The 27521-nt window shown below is 41.1% G+C and overlaps 1 protein-coding gene across 3 annotated transcripts in view; it reads left to right on the top strand.

Moving 5' to 3' along the window:
* mylk4b (myosin light chain kinase family, member 4b) overlaps positions 1 to 27521 on the top strand; it is a 189944-nt gene that overhangs the window by 46839 nt on the left and 115584 nt on the right. For all 3 annotated transcript variants that reach the window (XM_073024204.1, XM_073024205.1, XM_073024206.1), the window contains one exon: positions 15016 to 15288. In XM_073024204.1, the coding sequence (XP_072880305.1) occupies positions 15070 to 15288 (219 nt within the window). In that variant the 5' untranslated portion in view covers positions 15016 to 15069. The remainder of the gene's footprint in view (positions 1 to 15015; positions 15289 to 27521) is intronic.

The raw sequence follows: 27521 nt of genomic DNA, 5'->3' as shown, positions 1-27521 counted from the left end.
GTTTAAGTGGAACATGAAACTACTTTATTCAGAGGGCCATAAGAGCGTGGAATGAGCTGCCAATGCATGTGGTGCATACAAGCTCAATTTCAGCATTTAAGAGAAGTTTGGATAAGTACATGGATGGTAGGGGTACGGAGGATTATGGTGCAATTCAATGCTAGTAAGCAATTTAAATGGTTTGGCATGAACTAGATAGGCCAAAAGGCCTGTTTCTGTACTGTACTTGTCTGTGACTGTGATCAGTACCTCTAATTAGGTATGTAACATGTCAACACACAAAGAACATGCACGGTTGACAAAAATATCCCTAACAGCACCTGAAAATAGATTAAAAGCCTGAAGTAGGGACACATCCTGAGCCAGCACTAAATAAAGGCTCAGGCTGTCCCTGTCTGCTGCACATCAAGAGGAGAAAGAGTGTGCTCAAGGGAGGTTGTCTCTAGACATATTGTTAGGATGCACAGCAGCTACTTAAAATTAATCCATCATCAAAGACATGGGGTTAAAGGGAGATTTCAGACTAGCATCAGGGACCATTTCTTTACACAGTGACTTGTGGACACATGGAACAAACTATCTAGTTGTGTAGTTGAGAGTAGTACCTTAGAGACTTCCAAATCTAAACTCAATAGTTATTTCAGTACACCACGTGAATAGAAATTTGGTATGTTTTGTTGGGCCAAAAGGCCTGTACTTGTCAAAATCTTTCTAAAGATCCAGTGGATGCTAAACTCTGGAGATTCACTTGAAGACATCTCACCACTTGCTCAGGTCACAGAAGGGGTGTAGGTTTGCACTCCATTGCCAAACACAAGATATCTCCTCATTTTAATTTCAAATGATAATTTTCACATCATCATCATGCCATTACAATTGATTAAGTATATCTTCATGAAATGGAAGTCTCACTACTTTCTCTTGACATTCAAGGATGTCATCATTGTCCATTACCCCAGCAGTAACACTCTCGATCAGATTATTATCTTAACAAGACGCCTGAATAAGATGAGGGTTAGTCAGAGAAGGTTACTAGATGGCTTAGCACCTGTCTGCCCATTATTACCTGTAGCCGTCTGGTTTATTTGGCTGATAGACATTCAGATAAATGGCTGTAATGGGAGAAAGTGTATTTAAGTGTTTTTATTCTGGTTTTATTTTTAACCATTTTAATTGATATATTTATTTATTTCACATTTAAAGCATTTTATATGTTTCTGATTGCTGCTGAAATATTTTGACAGCATTGGCAGACAGCCACGGTAGAGGTCTGGGCTTGCAAAGGCTTCTGAAGGTTCTGGCTTATTCTCGTGTCTCAATTACATTGCCTGTGGTCTGGGGCCATCTTGGCCTTTTAGGTTTTGGAAGATAAATTCAGAGGAACTGGAAATGTCTGGGCAACAGGTTCCCTCTGGAAAATTCAGACCATTGAAATGTACGGATCCACTCTCTGTTTTGATCTTATTTGTTTCACCAAACATCGATCTGAATCAATGTATTGCCTATATATATTATGTCTTAGTCCAACATAATCCTTATAAATCCAATGTAGTTATATTTCTTTGAATAAAAGATTCATGGAATCATACAGCACAGTACATGCTGTGCCGAACATGTACTTACTTTAGAAATTACCTAAGGTTACCCATAGCCCTCTATTTTTCTAAGCTCCATGGAGTCTCTTAAAAGACCCGGTCATATCCGCCTCCACCACTGTCGCCGGCAGCCCATTCCACACACTCACCACTGTCTGCATGAAAAAACTTACCCCTGACATCTCCTCTGTACCTACTTCCAATCACCAAACATATCAAACAAAACTTCCAACGTTTCCTTTTAAGCTCATTCCTCATATCATAAGCCGATGTCCTCTTGTTTTATTAATGAAAGTTTTGGTTAGTGCTTCTTAATTCTAATTAAATAGATGACCTCTCATACATTTTTTCTTAGCATGATAGAAGTTTATTTGATGCATTTGTAGTCTATTTTATTTGAATGCTTAAATATCAACAATTATGTACATGTTCATATTATTTTCAAAATACTTCAATTTTCACAAAGAACGTCTTGTGTCTTTAATGTGGACATTCCAGATTATTTGCCAAGAAACATATTAAGTATTAGAAAACAGAGCCATTGGCTTTCTCTGTTGGAATTGTTAATGAACAGACACCTTAATCTTGGAGTGAAAACATTCTGGATCCCATTTACTGCGACTAGAACAAAATGTTGTATTTTTATTTGATGTGGTAATGTGTTTTTCTCACTGACTTCATGTATTCTGCACAGGTACTTAATATTGCGATGATTTTTGCAGAAGAAAAAGGAGGCAAAATTTAGGTGAAAGTGAACAAGAATCTGAGTTAAATTACTCGGATGTACGCTAAATGAGTTGATTGCTATCATGAGGAAATCTGCAGATGCTGAAAATTCAAACAACACACACAAAATGCTGGTGGAACACAGCAGGCCAGGCAGCATCTATAGGGAGAAGCGCTGTCGACGTTTCAGGCCGAGACCCTTCGTCAGGACATTTATCAAGAAGACAAACATTCTTCACTTGAATTTCCATCATCTGCAGTTCATTTCATTTTCCTTACAATATGGTTATTGCCCATAATGCTGATTGGACACCAATGTAGCCATTGTAAACAGATACTATTTCTCTAATCAATTCCACAAAGACACTTTAACCATAAGTTTTGTTTCTGTCTTACTTTTTACGTTTTTACCTGACTTCCATGATTTGTAAATCCAGAGCAGTTCTTCCCTTTATTTGACTACTTTTAGATTCAAAATCAGGTTTAATGTTACAGGCATGTGTTGAATTTTTTTTTTATTTTGCAGCGGCAATACATTGCAATACAGAATATTGAAATGTAAGTTACAGTAAGTACATATAAAAAGATAAAATTAAATGTGCAGTGCAAAAATGGAGGCAAAAAGATAGTGAGGTAGTGTTCATGAAATTATCATCCATTCAGAAATCTGACGACGGAGGGGGAGAAAGCTGCTCTTGACAACTGAGTGTGTATTTTCAGGTTTCTGTATTTCCTCCTTGATGGTAGCAAAGAGAAGAGGGCATGTGGTGGGCAATTGGGTGATGTGGGCCCTTAATGATGGATGCCACCTTTTTGAGGCATCGCATTTTGAAGGTCTCTGGAGGAGAGCTCCCATGATGGAGCTGGCTGAGATTACAACTTTCTGTAGCTTTTGCAATGGCCCCTCCATACTAGACAGTCATATTACAACCCGTCAAACTGTTCTCCACAGTACATCTGTTGAAATCTGCGAAGAGTCTTTGGTGACATGCCAACTCTCCTTAAATTCCTAATGAAATATAGCCGCTTTAAGTGGTTAAATTATCACGGAGTTTACACTCAAAATTGAATGAAGATGTTATTTAAATAAACCTTGAGTAAAAATCCAGTGTCAGGAGTGATTAGATTACCAACTAGTCACGTAAATACTTCGGATTCACACAAACGAATAATTCTTGCCTTATTCAATACCAAAGCAATCTTAATCTGATTCTTAACTGCTCTCTGAAGTAGCCACAATGCCATTTATTTTCAAAGCGATTGTTAGCAATGGTCATTTATTGCTGGCCTTATCAATAATACCAATTTTTAAAAAAAGAATTTAGATAAAGTCTTGTTAAAATACAGTTTCAAGAGGTTAACAGTTCATCCATATTTTAGTAGATTTATTATTTGGAGGACATTTGTTGCATTTGACTTATTATCATTAAATCTTTATGTGTATTGCAATGACTTTCTCATTCTTGTTCCCCAGTTTATTGTTGTGTATTTTTCTACACACAAAACATCTGCAAGAAGTAATTCAATTTTCCAGGTTCTCAAGTATTTTTAAAAAATAATTATTTCACAATTTTCAACAATGTTTGATGAATTCTAATTGCTAATTCAGTTCAGAAAGAACATAGCTCAAATAAGTGTGTAATAACTGGGTTTAGTTTTTCTTAAATTCCAAAATATTTATGAACATAATCCACTACTCAAGAAATTCTTTACCTCTCTCTCATGGATAACAGAACAGCAGTACAGAGATATGCAAGTAAGCATGGGTTTCAGTTTTCAGAGTCATAAAGCATGCAGCATAGAAGCAGTCCCATTGGCCCACGATGTCCATACTGACCAGTAAGTGCCTATCTATACTAATTTTAGTTATCAGTACATAGTTTGTAACCTCTGTCTCAGCTCATCCTAATAAGTGTTATGAGATAGTTTGCTTCCATTGCCCATTGAGACCATACATCCCATTTCCAGCTACTTTATGGACTCGCTTCCAAGGATTCTCCAACTCATGTTCTCAGTGTTTATTTATTTATCCATACATCCATCCACTTGTACAGTTTGCAGAGTTTGTCTTTCTTGCACACTGGTTGTTTGTTAGTCTTTGTGTGCAGTTTTTTGTTGATTCTATTGTATTTCCCTGTTCTACTGTGAATGGTTGCAAGAAAATGAATCTCAGGGTAGCATATGGTGATATATACATACTTTGACGATAATTTAATTTGAACTTTAAGATACTTGGCTACACGGTACCATTTTGCAGGTGCCATACAGTTGACTGCATGGACAGCCGAAATCACGTAGTCAATAAACGCATATTAGTCTCATTCTGTTTGGAAAAAAAATATGGCTGTTGTGCTGCGTTGAGCTATTCTACTTTGGACTTCCCAATATTTGAGTTATCGTGGTTCATCCCATTCAGCATGTGGTAGTAATCAGCATGAAAGCCTCACTCCCAGCATCAGTTCAAAGGATCATCAGTACTTCCAAGGTAGTTCCTTATTCCTTTAACTTGGCCAACTGTTTGCCTCCTGGGTATTGTTTTGGTGCATTGAATGAGAGTGCCACCAAATGTGTTAACTTCTGGGAGGTAGGTGACAGATTGGACAGACATTGTTCAAAGGCTGATGGAAGTGAGGCATTTAAGATGCTTAATAGATTTGTTAAGGCAGAGAGAAAAAAAACAATTTCCATTCTGGGGTCTAGGAAAAAGGAAATAATATTAAAATCACAGGTTGACAAAGTGATGACAGGAAGCACCAATGGGGGAAATGAAATTCTGGAACTTTCCCCAAAAATGCTGCTGGGACTAGGTTAAAGGAAACTTTCAAATTCAAGATTGATGAAATGTTAAAGATTGGAATCAAGCTGTCTGCAGGGAGTTAAAATACAGACCAGCCATGATCTAATAGGGTTATGCTCAACATATTTACTACTGTGAGCAATGTGTTTAGCTCTCATTGTGTTTTGGAAGTCTCATCCAGACAACTCCCTATGGATACAAGGCTGTCACATGGGACACAGATTTAGCCCCAGAGAACCCTGGACCACAGAACAAGCTCATTCATTTCATAGTTCAAAGTACATTTACTATCAAAGTGCATTTCTGTCAACATATACAACCCTGAAATTCATTTTCTTGCAGGCATACTCAACACATCCATAACTGCCTAGCAACCATCATAGAATAAATGAAAGACCACACCACCTGTGTACTCAACCAGTGTGCAAGAAACAACAAACTGTGCAAATACAAAAAGAAAGAAGGAATAATAATAAAGAAATAAGCAATAGATACGGGAACGTGAGATGAAGAATCCTTGAAAGTGAATCCATAGGTTGTGGGAACATTTCAGTGATGGAGCAAGTGAAGTTGAGTGAAGTTATCCCCTATCGTTCACAAGCCTGATGGTTGAGCGGTAATAACTGTTCCTGAACCTGGTGATGTGAGTCCTGAGGCTCCTGAACCTTTTTCCTGATGGCAACAGTGAGATGAAAGCATGACCTGGGTGGTGGGGGTCCCTGGTGTTGGATGCTGCTTTCCTACAACAACATTCAGTGTAGATGCGCTCAATAGTGGGGAGAGCTTTACCCATGATGGACTGGGCCATACCCAATGCTTTTTGTAGGATTTTCCATTCAAGGGTATTGGCGTTGCAGTATCACCACACATCTATAGAAGTTTGTTGAACTTTCTTTAACACTGATTTTAGCACCTACAAATTACATTCAGTACAACCAGTTGCCGATTACATTTTGATTGTTTAACCCAGCCACCCCCAACCCTCATCCCCACCTCCCTCTCCACCCTTCTCTCTCCCCCTCCACCACCAACTGAATAGTAGTGCATACACAGACAGATCATTCCTATTTTAACAGAAGATCTTTTAAGTTAGTTATCAAATTTGTCCACATTAAGATTGAGTTTGGCCGTGCATCATTTACTCTTGCTGATGATAACTCCAGGTAAGAAATGTCCTAAAAGCTCTGAAGCCAGTGAGTACTTGAAGTATCCAATGCTGGACTACAATGTTCTTAGCTAGTTAAGCCTGCCAGCCAGACTTTGCGTGTTTTTTCCATCCAAAATGAGCAATATGGGTCAGGAACCAGTCCCAGTTGATGTTTAATTCTCGGTGTTAGATATGCTTTACAACAAAATTTCAAATGTATGTACCGATGATTTGGGTTTTTCGAAGCACTGGCAGCATTATGTTTGTTGAACTTTTTGATGTCATGCCGAATCTTCTCAAACTCCTAAGGAAGTAGAGGCACTGCTGTACTTTCATCGTAATTGCACTTATGTGCTGGGCCCAGACAGGTCCTCTGAAATGAAAGCACTGAGAAATTTAGAACTGCTGATCCTCTCCACCACTGACTCTCTGATGAGGACACCACCTTTGATTTAGTCTTTGACAGTGGTGTCATCAGCAAACATGAAAATGGCATTGGAGCTACGCTTAGCCATCCAGTCATAAATGTAAAGCAAGTAGAGCAGAGGGCTCAGCACGCAGCCTTGTGGTGCACCCGTGCTGATGGAGATTGTGGAGGAGATGTTGTTGCCAATCTGAACTGACTGGGATCTGTAAGAGAGGAAATTGAGGATCCAACTGCACAAGGAGCTAGTGAGGCCAAGATCTTGAAGCTTATTGATCAGGCATTTGAACTCGCTCCTTGTATTCCTTTCTTCCAAAATCTTCAGTGCCTGAGATAAATTGAATGAATTCAGAGCAGAGAATGTCACACAGACCCTTGAGTTTGTGACATCATTTAACAAGATCTGACTAACCACAGCTCCGCGTTCCTGCCTACCCCGATAACCTTTCACCTATTTACCTATCATGTATGCGTCCAGCTCTGCCTTGAAAATGTTCAAACCAAGGTTCAATGGGCAGGTTTCTTTTTGGCTTGTATGGTGTACAACCTTTACCTGTAAAGATGAAGAGAATGCACCGGGTTTTGAGAAAATGATGATGCTACAGCGGAACACTGTGAACTGGCATGAGCATGAGTTGTTTGGTAAGCGAAGTTTGTAATCGTAGTCAGTGCATGGGTTTTGTTGCAATGCTAGAGGGCAGTGTTGTGTGGACTTGCCAGTATTGTAATTAAATTTCGGTACTGAGAAGTGGAGTTTGATTTAAAGCTACTCAACCTAGTAGGACCGAAAAGTCTTTAGCATTGATAGACTAAATATTTCTGCCCACCGCCTCCTGAGAAAAATTCTGCATAACTTCCAGGCTTTCTCCTGTCTGTGCAGGTTTCATACCTATTAGTTCAGCATGAAGGAACACTTTCCCCTGTTTCTTCCTTCCTTAAGCATCGTTTCTCTTCTTCCTGTCTAACTCTCCTTCATGTGAAAGAATATGTTACACTTTTGGGAGAATCATGGATCCCCATTTCAGAGTCCAACAAGTGTGGAGCCAGAAAAATCATTGGTAGTCATGGCTGTGGACATGGATCCTAATAATCAGTGGCACCATGGATTCTGAATCTTCTCTGAGCTGACAGAAGCTGAAATAGGCATCCTATCATCTGCTCCTCTTTTAGAGTAATATATTTGACATCCAACAAATAACTGGGTTCTCTGTCACAGTACGTAATTCACATTTTGCACTATACTGTAGAAGCCATGAACAACACTACTATTTAAAGTAAAAATCAACCTCAAGTTCAAGTTTAATTCTCCTTCAACCGTACATAAATACCCATGAATACAGACAAATGGAACTGGGCCAAAGTGCAAACAGTCATACATGGCACAAGGAACATATAAGATAGCAGTAACATGCAGTCACACAACAATATATATAACGGAACCTAAGGCCCTGAGTGTCACGTCCTTGTGCATGGAAGTTGTCATCAAGAACAAGCCTGAAGCAGTTCGCAGAAAATGGAATCAAGTTTATCTTACACCAAGTGAACAATGGAGGGAAGCTCCGAAACAAGGGACAATCCCCAACCCAGCAGGGACGCCATGCCATATCGTCTCCAGCGTCACCCCCCTTGGGTGGCTGCAACAGGTGATCCTGTGACATGAGGCCCAGGCCACACTACAACTGAGGCCACGAGCTTCCCTGCCAATAAACTGGTGAATCGCCATGCAGTATTCTATAATGTCCACAATGGTCTTGCAATCACAAGGGAAACATCCAAAACTATCACTTACTGTTAGACTGCGCGCCACCTTCGTGCACCGACTCCAACGCCTTTCTGTAGCAGGAAGCAATACGTTCTGCACCAAGTCCAGCTCCTCCAGTTGTCCCACCATTGAGCAACTCGCTGATGGAGTAGACCTGCAGTTCTTGAAATCCTTAATGTCCAGCAGTGTCTTGCAATCATAACAAAAAAAGCCAAAAACACCTTTGGTTGGACCTGGAGAGGTTGGTTACGTCCGACCGCACAGCCATCTTACCAGAACAAATGAGTGAGAAGTTCAATTCCAAATGGCGTCCAGATGTTACTGGCAATAACAAGAGTACAAGGGCTTTCTTAAAACCTGTGATGCAGGTGGTGTAAATCTGCAAAATTCCATTGTTGTTCAACGTTTAAATCTTTTTGATTTGAACACGACATAATTTATTTCACTAAACAATTTCTCGCTTTGAACATTGATATTTGGAGTGTTGAGTACAAAGTTTTTTGGATGATTTGTGGCATGATCAATGAGACAAGAATCAGCCTATGGTCACCATTGTTCAGAACTGCCACACAGCGTGCTCTGCACATTAAACTCTGTTCCCAGAATCAAATGCAGTTGATTTCAATGGGACTATCTTTCCACAAGTGCAAACAGAGCATTTTGTAGTATTCCTGAATAATCAGTGAAAGAGAAACTTCCACTGACGATGCATGGATGTCATTGGTAAGAGGAAGCCCACAGCAGCCCACAGATGAATGCAATCCAGCTTGTCTTTCACTGCGCGAACACTGGAGGGCAGCACTGACAGGAGGGGCCAGACCCCAACAAGCACAGCAGCTACACCTCTGCTCTCTCCCACACCACCTTTGCTGTCTCTCCCTGGGCAGCTGCAACAGGCAACTCTGTGGCTTGAAGCCTAGTCCATGCTACATCTGAGGCTTTGCAGCCCCCTCGATGCCAGTCTCGCCAATGAACTAGTAAACTGGACTTGCAGAATTCTACGTTACCAGGGTCTTGAGATCACATGAAAAACGTCCAAGGCAATCGCTTGCTCCATTTGCTAGACTGCACACTGCCTTGATGCACCAACTCCAATGTTTTCCTGTAGCATGTAGCAACACAGTCTGTACCAAATCCAGCTCCATAACCTCCGACTGGGTAGACTTGCAGTACTTGATGTTCTAGTTAACTAACGGTGTCTTGTGATCATATAAAAAGAACATAGAACAATACAGCACAGTACAGGCCCTTCGGCCCCCAATGTTGTGCCGACCCTTAAACCCTGCCTCCCATATACCCCCCCACCTTAAATTCCTCCATATACCTGTCTAGTAGTCTCTTAAATTTCACTAGTGTATCTGCCTCCACCACTGACTCAGGCAGTGCATTCCATGCACCAACCACTTTCTGAGTAAAAAACTTTCCTCTAATAAACCCCATGAACTTCCCACCCCTTACCTTAAAGCCGTGTCCTCTTATACTGAGCAGTGGTGCCCTGGGGAATAGGTGCTGGCTGTCCACTCTATCTTTTCATCTTGCATACCTGTATCATGTCTCCTTTCACCCTCCTTCTCTCCAGAGAATAAAGCCCTAGCTCCCTTAATCTCTGATCATAATCCATACTCTCTAAACCAGGCAGCATCCTGGTAAATCTCCTCTGTACCCTTTTCAATGCTTCCACGTCCTTCCTATAGTAAGGCGACCAGAACTGGACACATTACTCTAAGTGTGGCCGAACCAGAGTTTTACAGAGCTGCATCATTACCCTGTGACTCTTAAACTCTATCCTTCGACTTATGAAAGCTAACACTCCATAAGCTTTCTTAACTACCCTATCTACCTGTGAGGCAACGTTCAGGGATCTGTGGACATGTACCCCCAGATCCCTCTGCCCCTCCACACTTCCAAGTATCCTGCCATTTACTTTGTACTCTGCCTTGGAGTTTGTCCTTCCAAAGTGTACCACCTCACACTTCTCTGGGTTGACATAAAGGATGAACAATTGCACCTTTGGTTGGACCTAGAGTGGCTACTGCGACCATTTACATTGCCATCTTTCTGGTAGTTAAGTCAGAACCAGATTCAGTTCTGGTGAGATGAACCTGCGTGACCTAGTTATACTAATTATAGTCATGCCAAAATTGGACAAGAGTGCTTGACAAGGTGATATTTACATGGTTACATTGAACCACACAATGGAACACGAGCAGCTCATTGCTTTTTGTTTGTTGAATCTATATATAGAGTTGGCAAGAGGCAGAAGATTTTGTTTTTACCAAATTAGCCACATGCAAATACTCAGCTGAACTTGGATAAAGAGAGTCACAATATTTGAGAATCAACAAAGAGAAGTCTTCACTATTACTTCAATCTACCTACCACACCATGTGAAATTATCACATCACAATGTACAAGACCCTACCAGTTGTAGATCTTTGAGCAATCAAGAAGATACTTGATCTACAATAATACAATACTCTAGAATAATAGATGCAAATAATGAAGAAAATAATCTTTGTGAGAAACTTTCACATGCCTACACAAGCACAACATAAAACTCAAAAGAAGGAAAACTGTGTTTGTATTGAAAGTAGTAACATATTAGTTTATTTTGCAACCAGACCATTTATAGTTATGATGGTAGTGTAACAGCTAAGTTATCAGATGAATAACAGCAATTGCAATATGACAGTTTGAGTTCAACTCCCACCATGTAGTTCTGTAATTTAAATTCAATTGATAATCTCAAATTTTAATGTAATTTGTCATCACTTAATAATAACCACAAAACCTCAGTGAGGACATCTGCATGTTTACCCTAACATCCGAATGTGGTAGCAGATCCACCATGTAGTTGACTCTTAGATAATCATGCAAGCTACTCAATGCCTTGGGTGATAGGAGATGGGAAATAAATGCTTTCCTTGCCAGTAATGAACAGGTCCTAAAAAAATGAATTAATAGAAGTCATAAAAAGGAGAAAACAATTGTGAAAGCAAGGAAACTGGATAGAATTCATCTTACCGCAACGCAGCGGTCACTCCAGGTCCAATCAAAGATGTGATTATTAATCCTTTGCTTCTCTTGTGATTGTAAGTCACTACTGGATATTAAGAACATCAAGTGCTGCAGGAATTGTTCAGCAATTTGTTCGATAGATAGATAGATAGATACTTTATTCATCCCCATGGGGAAATTCAACTTTTTTCCAATGTCCCATACACTTGTTGTAGCAAAACTAATTACATACAATACTTAACTCAGTAAGAAAATATGATATGCATCTAAATCACTATCTCAAAAAGCATTAATAATAGCTTTAAAAAAGTTCTTAAGTCCTGGCAGTAGAATTGTAAAGCCTAATGGCATTGGGGAGTATTGACCTCTTCATCCTGTCTGAGGAGCATTGCATCGATAGTAACCTGTCGCTGAAACTGCTTCTCTGTCTCTGGATGGTGCTATGTAGAGGATGTTCAGAGTTTTCCATAATTGACCGTAGCCTACTCAGCGCCCTTCGCTCAGCTACCGATGTTAAACTCTCCAGTACTTTGCCCACGACAGAGCCCGCCTTCCTTACCAGCTTATTAAGACATGAGGCGTCCCTCTTCTTAATGCTTCCTCCCCAACACGCCACCACAAAGAAGAGGGCGCTCTCCACAACTGACCTATAGAACATCTTCAGCATCTCACTACAGACATTGAATGACGCCAACCTTCTAAGGAAGTACAGTTGACTCTGTGCCTTCCTGCACAAGGCATCTGTGTTGGCAGTCCAGTCTAGCTTCTCGTCTAACTGTACTCCCAGATACTTGTAGGTCTTAACCTGCTCCACACATTCTCCATTAATGATCACTGGCTCCATATGAGGCCTAGATCTCCTAAAGTCCACCACCATCTCCTTGGTCTTGGTGATATTGAGACGCAGGTAGTTTGAGTTGCACCATATCACAAAGTCCTGTATCAGTTTCCTATACTCCTCCTCCTGTCCATTCCTGACACACCCCACTATGGCCGTGTCATCAGCGAACTTCTGCACATGGCAGGACTCCGAGTTATATTGGAAGTCTGATGTGTACAGGGTGAACAGGACCGGAGAGAGTACAGTTCCCTGCGGCGCTCCTGTGCTGCTGACCACCATGTCAGACCTACAGTCTCCCAACCGCACATACTGAGGTCTATCTGTCAAGTAGTCCACTATCCAATCCACCATGTGATAGTGATGGAGCTGGACTTACTGTGTATTGTTGTGTTGTTACTTGGACTCGTTGCATACCATTATTATGCCAAGGTGGTGCGCGTTGCCAGTGATGGTCTTTGACGGTGTTATTACAATTGCAAGGTCCTGTGGGACATGGGTAGTATGGAATACTGCATGTCTGGTTTGCTGGTTCATTGTTGAGGCCGACAGCGGGGGAGCTGCATGGCATCTGTTGAGGTGAGGACTAGACCCTCTTTCTGTGGTACTCCCTGCCGCAGCTGCCCGGGGGAAGAGATGCTGGTGACAGCGTGGGAGAGAGCAGAGGCCCCTGTAGGTGTGCTGGAATCTGTAGTGTTTGGTGGTGACTGCCTCCTCCCATTAGTGCTGCCCTCTGGTGGCGGGGGGGGGGGGGTGGTGTCACTCAGTGCTGATCTCCAGTGCTTATTCAGTTGAAGAACAAGCCACTTAGGGACTTGGGCTATATTACTTTTTTCCTTTGTGATTGTATGTTTTTTTGGTATTGTAGCCATACATTCTATGTGTGATATGTGCTGTGTGCTGTTGGTAATGTATTTTGCACCCTGACCCTGGAAGAACACTGTTTCATTTGGCTGTTTTCCTCTATGTCTGAATGATCATTAAACGTGAACTTTAACTTAGTCATGGTATAGAACAATGCTGAAATTCTTCCAGACCCTGCAATTGTACTGATGCTACATATCTGTTCCAAAAGAAAGATAAGAAGGTTAAGACCTACAAGTATCTGGGAGTACAGTTAGACGAGAAGCTAGACTGGACTGCCAACACAGATGCCTTGTGCAGGAAGGCACAGAGTCGAATGTACTTCCTAAGAAGGTTGGCATCATTCAATGTCTGTAGTGAGATGCTGAAGATGTTCTATAGGTCAGTTGTGGAGAGCGCCCTCTTCTTTGTGGTGGCGTGTTGGGGAGGAAGCATTAAGAAGAGGGACGCCTCACGTCTTAATAAGCTGGTAAGGAAGGCGGGCTCTGTCGTGGGCAAAGTACTGGAGAGTTTAACATCGGTAGCTGAGCGAAGGGCGCTGAGTAGGCTACGGTCAATTATGGATAACTCTGAACATCCTCTACATAGCACCATCCAGAGACAGAGAAGCAGTTTCAGCGACAGGTTACTATCGATGCAATGCTCCTCAGACAGGATGAAGAGGTCAATACTCCCCAATGCCATTAGGCTTTACAATTCTACCGCCAGGACTTAAGAACTTTTTAAAGCTATTATTAATGCTTTTTGAGATGGTGATTTAGATGCATATCATATTTTTTTTTACTGAGTTAAGTATTGTATGTAATTAGTTTTGCTACAACAAGTGTATGGGACATTGGAAAAAAGCTGAATTTCCCCATGGGGATGAATAAAGTATCTATCTATCTATCTATCTATAATAAATGAAATTGCCAAACAGAATAGCATGAACCTATGATTTATGTAAGAAAAGTGGAGAAGTGCATCTTCATTGATTCCTTGAATTATGGATTGGGAGCTGTAATGAGTCAAGTTAGCAACAACATTGAAGAAAAATAAGTTTGTTTACACAATCCACATTGATGATATTTGCTCAAAGTGAGACAGAGACAGGAATTGTTTCTGAAAAAAGGTTCATCAATCTGTATTAGGCAGTCCTTTTACTGTGGTCACATTCCTTCATCCCATTGGAAATATCAATAATAGCTACCAAAAGAATACAAAAGTGAGCCATTCTCTTATCTCAGTATAATTATATGATAAACAATGAATAATGAACCGAACTACTGCTGTAGATTCAATATCACTGAGACTTCAGATGTGGGGATCAAACATTGCAGCTGACAACTCAGTTTAGATTCATAGAAAAGTACAACACAGAAACAGGCCCTTTGGCCCATCTAATCCTTTACTATTTCCAAACAATACCATTGTACCAATATCCCATTTCTGAATTGAGACACAAGAGACTGCAGATGGTGGAATCTGGAGCAAAAGAAAATGTGCTGGGTGAACTCAGCAAGTCAGGCAGCATCTGTGGACAAATTTTTGCTCCCATTTTTGAATGTCAGATTTGTAGCATAATGGTTGGTTGCCAATCAAGAAAGTGTTCTTCAGAGATTTGGTGTTTTCCTCAGAAATATTTACAAAATATTCTTAATTTGTCATTTATAACAAGAGATAACAGTTATAGATATATAGATATACAGATATATGTGTGTGTGTGTAAATTCCAATTGCATTTGAAAATTGGTTATGTTTTACTTCTTTATATTTGAATGTAGGAGAACTTTTTACATGCATCAAAATGTGTTAAATAAGTTTAGCCAGAAACAAGAGAAATATGTTTATTTTTTCATTCACAGAGTACAAGAGGAAACATCTGTGAGCCAGTAAAGTGAGATATTTATGGAAGAAGCATGAAAGGTGGTCACGAACAGGGAAGGTACGAAGATATAAAGCTGACTGAGTCTAATAAATCATGGAAGGTGTCTAGATTGAAGGAAATCAACAAGAGATCCAACAGTGGAAGGTTAGGAAAAATGGCTTTCTTTCATTACTTGGAAAGAGTGGAAACTATGAGGAATTTCTGGGAAGAAAAAACCAGTGAACCAGATGGCAACACGGAGGACGATGATGTAAGCTTTATTCCTGAATATACACCTCAGCCCTAACACTTATAGTTTGAATCCAAAGTAACATAAGTTTAATTGAAGGAGTCTGCATGTTACCTCTAAGATCTGATTGCATTAAGCTCAATCTGAAACACCTGTAATACACTCTGCAAGCAGGCAAGTTGGTTTTAAATGTCTGCCTTGTCCTTTGTTTACAAATTGTAATTACAGTATGTAGTAACTTGTCAAGCCTCTGAATTAATTAATACAGAGTGCCTTGGAAAATAAGTCCCTGTGGGACTGATTTGGTAATGAAATGTGAATTATGGAAAGCAAATCATGTCCCATGGGGCTTCATCACATATTTCCTCCATACTATAAATAAATCTCTTTTTGCAAAGCACTGTTCATAAGTTTTGGTATCCTGAAGTGAATGAAGTACTATTTGGAGGGCAGTCCACAGTTGTAACATATCGTGCACAGCAAGGTACAGCAAACATCAGTGAAGTAAGTAGCCTTTGAAGAATAAATTTGGAGATGGAAGATAAATCAGGAGAATGCCTTAGATCTTTCTTTTAAATTTTGCAATAGATGTTTCACATTCATCTAAGAAAGCAAATAGGATTATTGCTATGAACTCAGATGTTGCTGTCCTGATTACGAGGTCAAATCCTGTAATGGGGCTTATATCTATGAACAATTAATTTAAAGGAAACTTATATTCAAAAATAAATGAACTGAATAGAGTAATTTTCTTCTTTACTTCCTGTATCTTCATGAATGTGTCTACTATGCCTGACTCTTCAATGCAGTAAGAGACTTTCAGCAGTTCCACTAAGTCCAAAACCACAAGCCCTGCAGGACCTGATTCAGCCAAACCCAAAGAGGTACCTTCCATGAACCCAACCTAAGAAAACATGTGGCTTATGATATTAATATGAAAACTAATTCTTCTGGAACATCTTGGAATACAACTTCACAAGTGCATTAGTAATGCATTGGAATAAGATGGTGAAATAGCGGTGGAGATAAATTATCTTAAAATTATCAAATAAATTATTCTTTATGACAGATTTTGAAGAAGATCTTAGAAACTGGCTTTCTGAGATAAAACAACTTAAGAAGTAATTCTAATTGCCTAAGTTAGTTTTTCAGGCAACTGGAAGTAAGAGGGATTGAAGGGACACTGATTTAATCAGATTTATAACCATATAACAATTACAGCATGGAAACAGACCATCTCAGCCCTTCTAGTCCATGCCAAATGCTTACTCTCACAAAACAAACTTCTAGTATTTGCAAAAGAGGAAAAACCATTTGTGTGTCAGGTAATTTTTACTGTAAACACGAGAAAACTGCAAATGTTGGAAATCCTTGCATCATACACCAGGGTGCTGTCTTACCTAATTAGGTAACCATAGCCTTTGGCCAGGAGCAGATGTCGTCAGGTAGTGCCCAACCTTCATAGAGTGTGTCAACCCTTAACCACGACACTCCCCAGTTGGCGGGTCAGCAGTGGGGCCAAATCACTGCTCTGAGCTTCCATCTCAACTCCTCTCGCCTGCTCCATATTCAGCAAAAGTCTCTTTCTGCTTCCTTCCTCCACCATCCTGAAAGCTGCCTGATTCTTGCTCTTTTCATCCAGGACCAAAGCAGACAGCAACCTCCATGCTGGTATTACCAGGACCGATCTCCATGGGGAATAGTCACGACAGCCATCCTTTGTCCCTTCACTCCTTCACTAAGGACTGGTACTTCAGGGCCTTCCTCTCAGGAGCCTCCTCGCATCCTTCCTCCTATGGTACTGTGAACTTCACTGGGATGGTTTTCTTGTCTTCGGTGGACCGCAGTACCATGGGAGGAAGGATGTCACACATCGACCCTCATCTCTAATGATTTGGTAGTTTGCAGCAGATTGGATTTAGGCCTCTTTGATAAGACTGGCGTGGCCCTCTCCTTGATGAAAATGACTGCCCTGTTTGTCTCTCTGCCAGCTGGTCTCTTTTTACATCTCTGCCACTCCAGTGTATCAACCAGGGACAGCAGGGCCGTGTCATGGCGCCAGCTATACTGTCTTTGTGTTAAAGCTGTCTTGCATCCAGACAGTATGTGTGCCAGTGAACCCCACTGACTGCAAAGCTTGCAGTTAGGGTCCTCTCTCAGCCCCCATGTGCGCAGCTGTGATGGTGTAGTTAGAGTGTCATACACAGACCGGAGGAGAAAAGAAGTGCGGAACCAAATGCAGGTAAGACAGCATCCGTGGAAATGAATAAACAGTCAATGTTTCAGGCCGAGACCTTCTTCATGGTTTATCAGTATTATGAGCCTTAGAAACACCACAATAATTTTTATTATGTTGGTTGGAAGGCACGTAACACTGAAATCCAAGTGACAAGAACCTACACCAGGAGAGTGTTTAATGGTGCTGGTAGATGAATCTCAGTCAGAGTTTATGAGGTGAACAGGAATGCAATCCATTGATGTTTGACAAGTTAGTGGAGAAATGGGGTAGGCAGGCAAAGGATGGCTTTGAATATTGCTGGGATCCTGGGGACAAGTAAAGTTTAGTTTTCCTTTAAAGATAGGGAAATCAATATGCATTTAGTTAATGCATTTCACAGATTTTAAAGATACAGAGGAACTATGGAGGAATAATTGTTTTGTAAGAAAGTTTCAGGCAATTTGAATAGAGCAAGATTCCGTAAAGAACAAACGATGATCTATTTTAGTATTGTAGGCTGGCAACAGAGAGGGCTCCTTTCTTCTCCAAGACACTTCTATTGTGTCATTTACTAAATGGACAGAGGAGGCCTCATTCAACAAAAAGGTGGCATAAATACTTTAAATTATATCTTCCTGCCTGTCCCTTAATCTGCTGCCTGGTTGCCAGGAATACACTGAACTGGAAGAGATCAATATTAGTATTTAATGGGCTTCCCTCCAGAAAACTGATTGGGCCTTCAAGGGGTTGCATAGCCTATTCCTTAATACTATTCTCCTCAACTCTGCCTGCTCAGGCAATGTTGGGAAATAGTGCAAGGAAATTCAGGCTTCACTTTTATTAAGTCACACCAATATCTCTGAATCAGAACATCTAAATTCCTTAAGTGGCACAAAGGTTGTCTATAAATGTGTGAACAATTTGATGAAATTTTGCACACTGTCTTTCTCATAAAATTGTTGCTGAGTTCTGCCGGAATATTTGGGGCAAGGTAAAGGTGAGTGCAGAGACCATGGCCCCTCTGCCAGACATTTACAGAGCAGAGCTGCGAAACAAATTTGTATTGCACCCAGGAAGCCAGCCTTTTACAATGTAAATTCCTTTGTAATTGAAAGACCTAGCATTGCAGGTTGTCAGGCAGGCATCACTATAGCTAACGTATAAATAATGGAAAATACATTGTATGACATGCTTTATTCACTTATATTTAGACACAATGCATCTTCCCATATTTGAGTGTTAATGTTCTGCCCCTCCTCCAACTGCTAGTCCAATTTTAGATAGATTAAAATAGGAAAGGGTAGTAGGATTAGCCTGTATAATAGGTACCTGTGTAACTCCTCAGCCAATTTAATGGATACAATTCTAGCATTGTAAATTTTTAGTTAGGAGTTTTGCTAAACAGAACCATTTTTTTTTCAGCGCAACCCGAGCACCAACACCCTATGTCTGAAGCATGCATATATAGTACTCCTAAGCAACGCCATAGTCTGCAGTATGTTTCCTGTGCATGGTGTTGTAGTACATCCACGTGCTTTGGCCTAGCATATCAAAATGACACGCTGAGGATTGCTTAACACATCTTTCTCGGCACCTGTTTTAGACTTGTTACAGGCCCAATGCATTTTTTTCCTTTTAGGTACAGCTCTTGGCACCATCTGCTTGCATTCGGCTGCATAACTTTTCAGAGAGACTACTTCATACACGTGCTTCATTGAAGCTACATAATGTTCTTTGAATTAGGAGAAAATACAAATATTTATACCTAAAGTACTCATGATGCAAAATTACCCTACATGAGCAATGGATTTATTTTGCAAAGCAAAATCATTTTGGATAGGAGGCAGCCTTTGCCTCTTAGCGTACCTTTGGCGCAAATTCCGGACATTAATTAGTTACAATCAACACAGAGAGAAGTCTTCATTCCAAGACCTACAGGTAGTAATTGACTATTTATTTTATGTTTGAGAATTCTCCTGTTTTTAGTCATAGTTCTGTCCAGAGTATGTTGTGATTATTTTAGCTTTCGGCTGCTACACAATGTCATTTAACATATAAATGGAATAGAAAGACATTGTGGAAACTGCCTAAAGTTAGGATTCAAATAATTTGCAGTGAGAGTAATTAATATTCTACACTTAGCGAGCTGTGGATCATGTGCTAGGTGTAACTCAAAATAAGCTGTGTATTTTCAAGGTGTGCATTCATTTTCATTAAAATGAAGTCTTTAGATGAGCACACAACATATAGAAACTATACGTTTCTGAAAGACATAAAGATTCAGATTAATCATTGTCATCAAACATCCTATATATTTATTCACATACCTAAGGGATAAAGATGACCTGTTCTATTATTATCTTCTGTAACAGTGGATGATGGCCTGGCTGTAGTCTACATGCATTGTCAAACAGTGAATTAATTGCCTGGCAAAATAGCAGTTAAAAAAAAAGCAAAGCTGACTGCTAAACAAAAAAAAACAGATTTGCATTTTCCTTTCATTAAACTGCTACCGTTATACAACTATATATGGTAAATAAAAATATTTTACTCTATGCACAGAGAAATTTGCATTTTAATGAGGCATTTCTATCTGGGGAACTGTTTTGTTGACTAGTCACGATAATTTCAAGTGATCAGTGTTAGAATGTTGCCATGCTAGAAAAACAACTACAGCGTATTATGGTGAAGAAGACTAAGAAATGAACGCACTCTATAAACTGTGGAGGTAATGGAGGAATGGATAGCTGCTTGGGATTTCAGGGAAGGGAATGCGAAGCAAGAAACAGATGTAGTTTTGTTGAAAGCAATTTAAGACAAGTGGAAAAACATATATATGAGAATTATTATTCTGCGATGCCTTTAAGAGACTTTATAAAATTCAGGTTGGGACTTCATGCACTGCTGCTGGAACCCCCATCTCCACTCTGCAGTCTCATCTCTCTCAGGTCCCACTGCCAGATCTTGGGTCTTCACAGATTCCATCGTCCTCTCACCCCACCTCCCCTGATCTCCCCAACTTTCCCCTCTCTTCTGAAACTACCAGCCCCCTTCCCCTCTCTGATCCCAGCTCTCATCCGTGTTGAGTCTTCCCCATACCCTCTGACCTTCTCCTCTCTGAGGCAGAATGTTCTGTCCTCGGTAAGGAACTCACCTTTGTCCCCCTGCACCCACAACTCAGTGAGTTCCACACCCACAACAACGCTGAGCTCTTCTTCCACCATCTCCATCTCCGTGCCTACTTCTTTGGCAAGGACTCTCCAGCCCGCACTGATGACCCCTTCTCCCGACTTCAACCCTTCTCTTCTTCCTGAACACCCCGCTCTGATCTTCTGCCTGCTGTGAATCTTTTCATTGCTTACTGCCGACGGGATATCAACCGTCTCAACTTCACCACCTCTCTCTCCAATTCCAACTTCACTCCTTCCGAACACTCTGCTCTCCATTCTCTCTGTACTAATCCTAACCTCACATTAAACCCGCAGATAAGGGAGGTGCTGTAGTCGTCTGACGAGCTGACATCTACCATGCTGAGGCCGGGCGATAGTGGTCAGACACTTCCACTTCCTTACCCCTCAAACAGAACCCCACTAAGGAGCACCAGGCCATTGTTACCCACACCAACACCAACCTTATTAATTTTGGGGGATCTCCTATGCATTGCCAGCAACTTTATAGCTTCTTCACCCTGCACCTCACATTTCTACATCCTACCCAAGATCCACAGACCTGCCTGTCCAGCTAGACCCATTGTTTCTGCTTGTTCCTGCCTTGTCAAACTTATATCTGCATTCCTCGACTCAGTTTTATCCCTCTCTGGTTCATCCCCTCCTACCTACATCTGTGACACTTCACATGCTCTTGATCTTTTCAATGATTTTAAGTTCCCCAGCCCCGATCATCTTATTTTCACAATGGATGTCCAGTCCCTATACTGCTCCATTCCCCTTCAGGAAGGCCTCAAAGCTGTCCGTTTCACTGTAGAAACCAGACCCAACCAGATCCCCTCTGCCCTACTCTCTTCTATCTGGCAGAACTGGTCCTCGCTCAATAACTTCTCCTTCAGCTCCTCCTGAATCCTTCGAACAAAAGGTATAGCCATGGGCACTTGCATGAGTCCCAGCTATGCCTACCTTTTAGTTGGCTGCATGGAACAGTCAATGTTCCAAGTCTACACCGGTATCACTCCCCAGCTTTTCCTATGCTACATCAACGATTGCATTGGTGCTGCTTCCTGCACCCATGCGAAGCTCATCAGCTTTATCAACTTTGCCTCCAACTTCCACCCTGCACTCAAATATATCTGGAGCATTTCCGAACCTCCCTCCCCTTTCTCAATCTCTCTGTCTCTATCTTTGCAGACAGCTGATCTACTGATATCTGTTATAAGCCCACTATCCCTCACAGCTACCAGAACTATCCCTCTTCTCGCCTTGTTACCTGTAAAAATACCATCTACTTCTCTCAATTCCTCCATCTCCAACACATCCGCTCTCAAGATGTGGCTTTTCATTCCAGAACTAAGAAGATGTCCTCCTTCTTCAAAGAAGGGGACTTCCCTTCCTCCACCATAAACTCTGCCCTCAACCACATCTCTTCTGTTTCAAGCACGTCTGCCCACACCCCATCCTTCCGCACCCCACCAGCCTCCGCGTCCAGCACGTAATTCTCCATAACTAATGCCATCTCCAACGGGATCCCACCAGCAAGCACATCATCCCTCCCCCCGCCACTTACTGCATTCTGCAGGGATCGCTCCCTACATGAGCTCTTGTCCATTTGTCCCTCCCCACTGATCTCCCTCCTGCCACTTATCCTTGCAAGCGGAACAAGTGCTACACCTACCCCTACACCACCTCCTTCACAACCATTCAGAGCCACAAACCGTCCTACCAGGTGAGGTGACACTTCACCTGTGAGCCTGTTGGTTTATCTGTTGTATCCAGTGCTCCCGGTGTGGCCAACTATAAATCGGTGAGACCCGGCATAGATTGGGAGACTGCTTCGCTGAGCATGTACACTACATCCGCCAGAAAAAGCAGGATCTCCCAGTGGCCACCCTTTAAATTCCACTTCCCATTCCCATTCTGACATGTCAGTCCATGGCCTCCTCTGCTGCTGAGATGAGGCCACACTCAGGTTAGAGGAGTCAACACCTTGTATTCCATCTGGGTAGCCTCCACCCTCCAACCTGATGGCATGAACATTGATTTCTCAAACCTCTGGTAGCATCCCCCCTTCACCATTCCCCATTCCCATTTCCCAGACTCACCTTATCACCTTACCCGTCCATCAGCTCCCTCTGGTTCTCCTCTCTCTTTCCTTTCCTCTAGAGCCTTCTGTCTTCTCCTATCAGATTCCCCTTTTTTCCAGCTTTTTATCTCTTTCACCAATCAACTTCCGAGCTCTTTACTTCACCCCTCCCCCTCTTCCAGTTTCACATATCCCCTGCCACCCTCACCTCCCCTCCCCTCACCTTCTTACTCTGATTTCTCATCATTTTGCTCCAGTCCTGGTGAAAGGTTTTGGCCCGAAACATTGACTGTTTACTCTTTTCCATAGATGCTGCCTGGCCTGCTGAGTTCCTCCAGTATTTTGTGTGTGCTGCTTATATAATTCATCTCTCTGCAAATTTACTGGAGGTGCTAACTTATATAATTTGTGCACATTGGTCATCTCAAGTTTTATTTCGATGATACAGTTGTTCAAAATTTATTTAATTTGTAGGAAGATAAACTGAAAACAAGCAATATGAATATTAACTAGAATGATGAGAGGAAAATAGAAAGCTGAAAATATGGAGATTATGTGTTCAATTAGTTACAATAGGGAAAGTATTAAAAAATCAGACAGCCCTTTAAAGACCACTGGAAAATAATAACGTGAAATTGCCAAGAAATGGCAGACATGAATGAGTGAAGATCATGGATTAATCCCAGACTGGATCAAGCTGGCTTGGGGATCTGCTGGACAAGCCAATAATATTTCTGTTAGAATGAAATCCAAATGAACCCAGAATCTTCAAAAAGATTAAAGAAAGTAAACAGAACAACATAGAATGTACCTGGTAATTAGATGATAATGGATGTACCAATCAGGCTAAAAAAATAAAGTGATGTCATTCAGTTCGGTAATGTTCTCAGGGAAGGAAATCTGAAATCCTTAGCTTAATTTATATATGATTTGTTCCAAATCTTCCTCCAAAGTGCTTTGGCAATCCATCATATTTATGGAAAATTAGGGATAGCCAATAAATACTGGTTTTGCCAGTGATGTCCAGATCCTTTAATTGAATAATAAAAGCAGACGTATTCAATGAATTTAACCATATAGAAGAAACATGTGTTCAGATGTCTGCTGATGCTAAAAATACAACAAAGCAGGAGGGTGATATTAATTTCTGCTGACATCTGGGGAGTTTACAGTACCAAACTATTCTACAAATGAATCCTTAACTGCATTATTGAGGTTGAAGAAAGGGACACTGTTTAAGAAAATGGAAAATTTTATTTGCTCACTAGTTTCTTTTACACAGCACATATGTGACTTAGAAATACAAACTTATTCAAGTACATGAATAATTTTTCAATCATTGCGGTGTAATGGTGGTGAGGGTTTGGCTCTAGTGCAATATTTCTTACGGGGCATGATGTGCTGAACCCATCTCCCCAGTTAGAATGAACACCCTGGGCTGGGCTTTGTGCAGAGGACTGAACTAACAGACCCAGTACACCCTGCAGGTGGTGGACTGCCTGCTTAGGTGGCAGCCTTAGAGACAAAACTGCGGATAGAAATTTTCTTCCTGTCAAAGATGGCGTTTTTTTTTGTAAACTTTAAAAATATTTCTAAAATTCAGCCATTTTGATGAAAATTTCTGCAAATGACTTTTAAATTAAGAAATTAAATGAAGGAGTAAAATTAAAATATATTAATATAAGTGAGTACAAACAGTAAGTCAAAGTAAAACAACTTAGCTGTGCCATTCTGCATATTGAGAATCACCATTCAGTTGAATGGGATCTCCAAATTTGCACCATGTCTGGCTAGTGCGCAATGGGAAAAATATTCTTTAACATTAACCTGGGTTTTCCCAGCAAGACTGGGATCCACTACTAACTCCACCTGGAGTCCAACTGAGACAGAATCAATCACTCATTCCTTGGACATGCAGCAAGGTGGCATATATTGGGGTCTTGCATACTAACAACTGAATAATAATGATCCCCTTTAGAAATGCTCATCACAGCCAGCAAGCTATACAAATTTCTCACTACAAATTTAATATTTGTGGTTATAATTGGAAGACCATAGTATCCTCAACTAGCTGTATGCAACAATCATTCTTTATGCAGTACATCATCATCGAGGAAAATTTGCTTCCATTACTGTTGAGAGGATTATGAAGTGACCGATTACTCAACCATAATTGAGATAAGAATTACTTTATGGGTATTTGGAATGAAAGTGCACCTTCTATCATTTACACTGGACTTCTATGTTCTTCAGATGAACGTACACCAGGTTCTCAACACCATTCTATTTGTTCCTTCTCCAATCTGAATGGTCACTGGGCAGGGACTTTCAAAGCTTACTTGGGTTGCTACAATTTTCCAAGGATGTTTTGATGAGTGAGACATGAAATGAACATAACCAATTATCAGAGCAGACTGAATATAGTTAGGACCTCAGTGTTGGAATGTTGGCCTGGGAGATGGCACTAGAATTTGCTTCGTTTACTCTTTAAGGCGGATTTGGAGGAGTTTGCTAAGATAGCATCAGTGATATATGTCCAGTACATTGAGAAGTCTGCTGCAGATAGGGCAGGGATCACTGCTGTCTGCTAGATTATGACCTTTATGCTGGGATGGGCCATGTGCAGAGGAAGAGACACAGCAACAGAATGAACGGCTCACTGAGCTTTAATAAGAACTAAAGGAAAATAATAAATGTGAGGCCAACAGAGCATATAACTAAAACCTTTCAAACTAAAAACTAATGCCATCGATGCAGCTTGAAAGCAGTACCCCTGTACTAAATTAATACTGCTCTTTTAGCAATGTCTCCCCAAATCAATAACCTTCTTTCCTGGAATGTGGACTATTGGAAGCAGGGAGTGTTGCTGTCACTGTGCTTCAGTCAACACTTAACAAGACTGAAACAAAAGGAAAGGAGTTAAATACAATGACAAAGAAACCCAAACTAGCTGGAATGTGCATTCTCATATGCACAATTGCTGCCTTTTCTCAGCTGCCCACCTACGAGAGTGCCCAAATTCCACTGCAGTGTTCATGGTTGCAACAAGATATGTCAACAATCAATGCGCCCTATGCAAATGTCATCTCTGTACTGCTGAGATTAGAGTGAGTTTGTTATGGAGCCATTGGCTAAGATCAGGGTTTTTATTGCTTCATTAAGCAATCTTTCAATGGACATTAATTTCTCGGGGCATCAAAATTTGAGAAGGATGGTCCACAGTCTATCTCAATTGATGATATCAAGGATAGTAATGGGGTCACAAAAGACCATAGACAATGGCTGTTTCTGCTCCTTGCCATTTCCTTGGAGTTGATGTAGGTTAAATTCATGTTCATTATTTCTCGGTTCTTCTCATTTCTCAAGCAAGGCATTTGACATGAAATATTATCCCAACCTTGTTTCGCTTTCCACAGCTTCCGCTTAACCTGCTGAGTGTTTCTACTGTTTCCTGGTTTTACCGTATTTCATATTACCAGTATCAGCAGTTACTTTTTGATTTCCATTGTTCCCCTAGACCAAGAGTTCCCAAACTTTTTAATGCCATGGACCAATACCATTAAGCAAAGGGTCCACAGACCCCAGGTTGGGAACCCCTGCTCTAGACAGACTCTAAAATTCAGAGAGTAATACTTCAGTCACTGATCGGAGATGGGTGAGGAGGGTTCTGACATTGGCATTCTGTGACAGAGAGTAGGAGACTCCCCCTCCCATATTAAGGCATATGGATTTACTCTTCTCTTCTCCTCTCTGCCTATCTGATTTCCCACTTCATTCCCTTTCTCCAATGGTCTACTCTCCTTTCCTATTAGATTCCTTCATCAGCCCTTTACCTTTACCATCTATCACCTCCCAGTTTTTCACTTCATCTTCCCCTCTTCCTCCACCCACCTACCTTCCCCCTTACCTGATCTCTCACCTACTTCCTTCTAGTTTGTACTCCTTCCCCTCCCCCACCTTCTTATTCTGTCATCTACTGCCTTCCATTCCAGTACTGATGGAGGGTCTCAGCCCAACATGTTGGCTTGTTATTCCTCTCCATAGATGCCGCCTGACCTGCTGAGTTCTTACAGTATTTTATGTGTGTTGCCATGGATTTGTCCCCTTTCTCGCAGATGGCCACGATCATGATGTTTCTGATATCATATTGCATGTCCTCCTCTTTCTGAACTCGGAGTCTGCCAAGGTTTAGAACTTTGGTAGGAATACCATCTGCTTGGTGTCTTCCAGTTGGCATCTGGCATTTGTGCATCCTTTGTGGTTGGAGACAGTAAAGAGAATAGACTAGATAGTTTGCTCTGAGCTAGAATCAAAGGTGCTCATGTGAAACACAGAACTGCTTTTAAAGAATGCTTTTGGAATTTTCTGTCTTGCACATACTTGCTACTTCGCTGTACTTGATAAGTTCATCTCTATTCTTGACCCTTCGTGAATTGAATTCTTAGCATTTCAATTGTAGGTAGCCTTGGCAATGCTGAAGAATGTGCACCTAAATTGTTAGAGCTCCACATTTTTCCACCCACCACTGATTTTTCAGGTCTGAGATTTTCTGTTGGACATCAGCATTCAGATACCAGATGGGGACCTGAGGCATGGTGGAGCTTCCAAATTAGGAATGGGCTTTGTTAGTGGTTAATTAGTTCCTGGATCTCCTAGTCATTCTCCTTCCCTGTGTTTTATAGTAGAGATTTCAAGAGTTACTTTACAGCTGCTAAGTATGATTGGCTTCAGTGCAAACCAGATTAATACCAGATTAGGATCGAACCTTTGTAGCTCCTGTTGG

This window comes from Hemitrygon akajei, chromosome 20 (assembly GCF_048418815.1).
Source record: "Hemitrygon akajei chromosome 20, sHemAka1.3, whole genome shotgun sequence".
NCBI lineage: Eukaryota > Metazoa > Chordata > Chondrichthyes > Myliobatiformes > Dasyatidae > Hemitrygon > Hemitrygon akajei.
This window is presented reverse-complemented; position numbering and strand designations above follow the sequence as displayed.